General features: G+C 40.1%; 1 protein-coding gene across 1 annotated transcript; it reads right to left on the minus strand.

Moving 5' to 3' along the window:
• Positions 1–2,239: 2,239 nt before the first annotated feature.
• Positions 2,240–5,560, minus strand: p2ry4 (pyrimidinergic receptor P2Y4). The gene is made up of 2 exons (XM_005913237.3): positions 5,096–5,560; positions 2,240–3,673 (listed from the first exon to the last, which is right to left on the minus strand). The coding sequence occupies exon 2, from the start codon at positions 3,622–3,624 to the stop codon at positions 2,533–2,535; it is 1,092 nt and encodes a 363-aa protein (XP_005913299.1). The 5' UTR covers positions 3,625–3,673; positions 5,096–5,560; the 3' UTR covers positions 2,240–2,532.
• Positions 5,561–6,303: the final 743 nt, after the last annotated feature.

Consider the following 6,303-nt stretch of genomic DNA (forward strand, 5'->3'; position numbering starts at 1 on the left):
AAAAAAAAACACATACGTCTGATAGATAGATAGATAGATAGATAGATAGATAGATAGATAGATAGATAGATAGATAGATAGATAGATAGATACTGATTTTTTTTAATTACTTAAAATATTAATTTATTAATTAATATTAATTTTCAAAAATATTTTTGTGTAGGCTAATATTACGATATCCCAGATTTTGTATGTTCTTAGTAGATCTACTTTTGATTCAGAAACCTTAGTCTACACTGGCACCTCTTTCAGAAGTGGAAAACTGCACACAGAGCCCACCCGGAAGTCATGAAGTTCATGACTTGCTTAACTGCAACATATTTACTGCACGTATTCATGTAAATTGAATGTGTTGTTGTTGCTGTTGTTTTTTTTAACCTCTGGAGTGGATGGCAGGGTGCTCATGCTACCTTTCGGGTTGGTCCTTGAGGGTCGGGTTTAATTTTACGCAGATGTGTGAAATGCTTAACAATCACACATGGTGTTTTTCAGAAATGGTACCGTTTGGATGTCCTGTCCATCCTCCCGCGTTTTTTCTGGCTTCCTTCTCTTTTTATCTTAAAGACAGCGTCGTCATGATCGTGGCACAAAAATATTTCTTTCTACACTTAAACGTCATTTTATAATTTTTAGAATTTTCTAATGCATTTTTAAAAAATCGAGTGTATTCACTGCAAACACAACACTATATCCTGAACTTTTAAGTACTGCCTCCTGACTAAATCAGACCACGAGGAGGCGCCAGTAAGCTTACTTCAAGCGACCAAATGAACGAAATCTGCCGTTCAGTGCAAGGCAAACTATTGAAATGTGCACAAAGTTGACACGTCGTCCAACAAAAGCGTTTGAACCTTTAGGAAGATGAGAATTAAATGTTTATTACACGCCGAGTGCTGGATCAGTATGATAAAGAAGATGGAGATCTTTGTGATGTAGATTGTGTACAGGTTATAGTAATTAAAAGGTACCTGTGGGTCAGTTATAACTTTTGGTGTGGATAAATATGGAAATCCCATGCGTTTAAAAATCCCCTGAATACTCTTCTTATAACCTCCAAAAACATGATATTAAATGTTACATCTTTCACATCCAGCTAATATGACAGGGTATCTTTCTCACCAAGACAGTTTGTAGGCACACATGTAGGTTTTTTTGTTTGTTTGGGGGGGTGCAACTTTAGGGAAATTCAGTATAAAGACTTCCCAAATAGGCTGATAAGGGTTTACTCTTAAATACAGGAATCTGATATAGGCATCTGGTGTGCACAAAACTCCTTCACCAGCTATATGCTTTTGTTTATCCCTCATATCTGGGCATGTGATGGTATATTACAGTGAAAAACAGGTTTTGTTAACATTTGAGTCACATATTCTGCTTTCACTTCCCAAACGCTGCCTGCGTTGACACCTTATTTAGGTCTCGTAAGGTGTTACTTTCAATTTTGCTAAACATGAGGTGATGTTGATTAGATGTAAAATCTTTCCCTGACCAGTTGTTCACCACATAATCAGGCTGTGACAACTGATATGACACTTCTGTCTTTTGTGGTAACATGTCATTGTGTAGCCACAAGACTTAGAAGTAGTCCTCGTATTTTAGATTGTGAGAGCATCATTTGGGATGGTGCACTCTAAACACTTCTCCGCTTGCATACCTTCATACATCAGCAATTTTAAAAAAAAACAAGGGTGGAGGGCTCTGTGTGATTAAGTAAAACTTTCCTATGCTGATTTCAGCTCTTGCAAACCTTTCAGAGTTAAAGCAGCCAACTTATCCTTGAATTCCATTTGTCAATCCCGAAGGTAAAAGGGGGAAAAAGGAAAATCCCTTCTCCCGCTGCAGAGGTGTGGGTGGTTTTGAATGCAGAAACAGTCTGGAGTCGTCTCTCCGCTTTCCTCCATGGTAAAGAAAAAGACAGCTGTGAAAGTTGAAGGACAAAAGCAGCTGGGATCTGGGGCTGCGCTATATTTGCAGCTGCAGTTTCTGGGTAACACACAAATACTGTTGATAAAACAGGAAGGATTACATCACAACTGTCTTATGTTTTAAGACAACAGTCAGACGTTTCTGTTATATTTTCATCAGCGAGTGTTCAATCAAACCTTATTATCTACACCAAAGATGACAAACTGACTCAATCGTCTCATCGTTTTACTTTAAGGCACCTGTATTAAAGGCTTTAACTCAAGTGTCTCCCTTTCTTCTGCCTAGGCACAATTTTCTCATAAATAACTGTATACAGGAGTGTAACCACTGTTTATTTACATGTTTAGCAATGAATAATAACGCCTCTGGGTTATATACAGACTCATTAAAAAAATACATGATTTTTATATAACAAATAGCATTCTGAAGAAAATGAGAGGAACCCCAAACATTTCTTTGTTTTGTTCTGCAGAAATCTTGAAAGACACAAAGCTTATCCAGCTGAGTTAGAGTCACAGTACACTGGTTCTTTTCTCTTCAAGCCTCAGATCGGAAATGACAGTTCAGCCAGGTGCAGAAATATTTACCAGTAGCTCGCAATTGGCACTACGTCTCAACATCCTCACTGGCTTTAAGAGCTGAGTTTTTATAAGCCAGGCCAATACTGTCGTTATTATTCCGCCGTGCTGGTGCCTGCTCAGATATTTGGCTGCTCACTGTCTGTCTTTTTCTCATCAGAACATTCATCATTTTGGAGCGGTAGTGATCCCCAGCCAGGAAATACAATATGGGATCAATGCAACTGTTGATGCTGGCCAGCGGCCTGGTGATCTTGTAAGCAAAGTTTACTATGTTGAGGAATTTACAGTTAAGATCCAGCACACGGGCCGTATAGTAGAGGGTCCGTGTGATGTGAAATGGGACGAAGCTGACAGCAAACACCACAAGCACCACGATGATGAGCTTGATGGATTTCTGACGTGAAGCAGCGCTCTGCTGGCTTGAAGATATTCCCTGTCTGGGCTGGCACAGGGCCCGAGCCATCAGGCAGTAACACACCATAATGACGACGAACGGGATGCCAAACAGCAGCACCATCACAACAGAGCTGTAGTCCACATACTCCTCGAAGGCCTCCTGGCTTGTTGTGTCATGGCACAGGGTGTCATTGCCCCTCCTGGAGGTGGTGACAAACATGATATTGGGCACCAAGCACACGGTCACCACACTCCACACTATGCCGCAGACCAGGTGTGCATGGCGACGCTTCACCAGGCTCATCATCTTAATAGGGTGGCAGATGCCGAGATAGCGATGCACGCTGATGCAGGTGAGGAAGAGAATGCTGCAGTAAAGGTTGGCATAGAAGAGGAAGCGTGCAAGTTTGCAGGCAACCACACCGAATGGCCAGTGACTCCGGTTGGCATAGTAGTATATGAGGGTGGGCAGGGAGAGTACATAGAGGAAGTCTGACAGGGCGAGGTGGAACATGAACACTGTACTGGCGTTCCAAGGACGCATCTTCACAAACAACCATAAAGCTGCAGCATTAAGCACAAAGCCGAACACAAACACCAGACTGTAGGACACGGGCAGCAGAATGTATTTGAACTCTTCATCAAACTGACAGCTCGAGTTGAAGATCGAGATCAGCACAGACCGGTTGTGTCCTTCTGAGCTGCTGGTGACCCTCTCCATAACTATGAATGACCTGTGCGATCAGCTGTTAAAGCTATCAGATGAAAACCTGCGAGGAAAAAAAGAAACACTGAGATATGACGATTTTTAAAATATAAAGTTCACCCTTTTTTTCGGTTGGTAGCTGCATATTTATCCCTCAAGGGACCAAGCTGTTTTAGCAACTGAAATGACAGAGTGAGGTAATTTATGGCACCGTTGTTTTAAACAGGAAGACTTTTTTATTGGCTCTGTATGGGTTTATCTTATATATACAGTTTCTTTTATCTATGATGGATTCCAAAAATTTCTATGGTAACAAATTATGTTTTTTTTAAACGTTTAACTCAAATCATCAAAGCTTCTGATGTAGTAAATCTTGTTTAGGTACAAGATTCACTGCAAAACATCACTGAGTAGTGGTTAGAAGTAGAAAACCACAATAAAATCAAAATCAACAAAGTTCAATGTTAAAGAGTACATATATCTCTGGGATCACAACTAACGTTTCCAAACTTTTCCGTATCTTTAGCTAACTTTCCATCATACCGATACTGGGAGTAGATTGACAAAATCATGGTAGAAAACACTTTTTTAAGATTTAAAAATATCACAGCAGCACATATAAACATGTCACCGTCTTCAGTTTAAATGTAAAGAATTTGCCCTCTATAAAATTTTGTTTTTAGAATAAGCTACTGATGGGGCTGGAGCTTAGGTGGTACAGCAGTTTGTCCACTAATTGTAGGTTTGGTGGTTCAATCTCCAGTCTAATTTTGTCCTTCTGAGGCAAGAAACAGAACCCCAACTCTGTTCTGTTGCCAGGCCAGCACCTTGCATGGCAGCTCCACTTGCACAAACTTGTGCAGGTGGGTGACAGAGACATTGTAGAACCACCAAAGATGCATTATAAGATAGAAAATAATCTGAGATTAATCAGCAATGAAAATAACAGTTGTGGTAGTACAGTTAGTCTGTGGAGGAGTCACATTTTTTTTCTACTGGAATCATGTCAGAAGCATTTCAGTCCTTCATTTAACTTAAAAGTCATAGTCTAAAAACACTGTTGGGGGGGGGCTTAAATGGTCACTATGCACAGCAATATCCCTTCAGAAAGTAAAATTCAACTAGTTAACTACTCAAAGGCTAGTGTTTGGAAACAATAAACATTATATTATAAAACTATATTTTTATTATCGATTTATGTATCACCTTAAGGTTAAAGGTGATAAGCGTGGTAACTATATAAACGGGGTAGACCGTATTTCACTGGGAAATCTATCGGGAAAGAAGTGCAAAGTTAGATGTAAGGAGGGTTTAATAAACTGTATCTAAACAGAACTTCCATCGGTTTCTTTCCATTGCTGTTGGTTGATCATTTAAATCTCCTTAACCTGAATAAGAATCTTAGATGTGATTTTACTAAAGCTCCGCATATCCGGCTCCGCACCTTTCTCTAGAAGCACGACATGGTAACTTCACTGCTACTCACCGCCCAACAGGATCCTCACAGCCGTGTTGTTGTTGCGGATCGCGATCCCGTTGTTGCACTGTGGAGCTACGGAGAGTTAGTTCGCTTAATTGTAAGTTTCACTCTCAGCCGTGATCCAGATGTATGAAAAAAACTCTGCTTCTCTCATTCCGTCACACTGTCCACTGCCTCTGTGATCCAACCCACGCGCGTTAAGCGGTCATTAATGCGCAGCGACGAATACACTTCTCGACATTTTAACTCCAACACAGTTCGCGCGGAATGATAGATGGCAGAGTGTGGTTGAAGTGGGAAGTGCTGAGTGGGCAAGCTGCCACTCGAGATTCCTGTTTTTGCAGCTATCGAATTAAAGAAACACGTGGAACTGCTACTAGAGTTTAATTCGGGACAAACATGCCCATGCATGTATGGATACAGTGATCAAAAGTTAGTTTCCCGTCGCTCCGACTTACGAAGAAATGCAGTGCTGTGCAAAAGTTTTGAACCAACCCTTTATTTATTTATTTATTTATTTATTTATGAGGCGGAGTTTTAGTCTTGTGCAAAATTTGTCCAGTCTTTTCACGTTTTTCTTTGGACATTGGCTGCTTTTTCACTCATTTTCAGTGCTTGTACTTGACGGTTTTCAGAAGACTGTCGTTTTGTTTGTTAAGCTCCTTACTCAGGAAATGTGTTTTGTGTCTAAACATAACACAGCTTAACAAGGAACCAGTTTTTAATCTTATCTTTATCTGCTTCGTTACTAGCAGTCAACAGTCAACTGTTCTATTTGTTCCCCCTTGTTTTATTCGAATCTACCAAAAAGATAACCCAGTTTGATGCATAGTATTTTTGCACTATTTTTGCAAGACCTGAGAGATTTGTCTGGCCCTTTAGTCACTGAAGTTTAATCAGAAATGGTCTCAATTGAATGACGTCTGTCAAGAAGGAAGGGAAACAGAGAGAAAAGCTGAAATATGCCAAACTACACAAGAACTGGAGTGAAATTCAGTGACAACAGATCTAAATGATGAATGACGAAAATTAACATTTTTGGTTCAAATTATTGTCAGTTCAAATTAAAGATCAGGAGAGAAGCATGGCAGTGAGTGTCTACAGTCATTTGTAAAACGCTGTGGGTCCTCTTTTGTGGTTTAGGGCTGCATTTTGGCCAGGGGTGTTGGAAATCTTGTCAAAATTTATGGAAATATGAACACAGAAAAGTATAA

This window comes from Haplochromis burtoni, unplaced genomic scaffold (assembly GCF_018398535.1).
Source record: "Haplochromis burtoni strain Fernald_Lab_line unplaced genomic scaffold, NCSU_Asbu1 Contig_4, whole genome shotgun sequence".
Classification (NCBI taxonomy): domain Eukaryota; kingdom Metazoa; phylum Chordata; class Actinopteri; order Cichliformes; family Cichlidae; genus Haplochromis; species Haplochromis burtoni.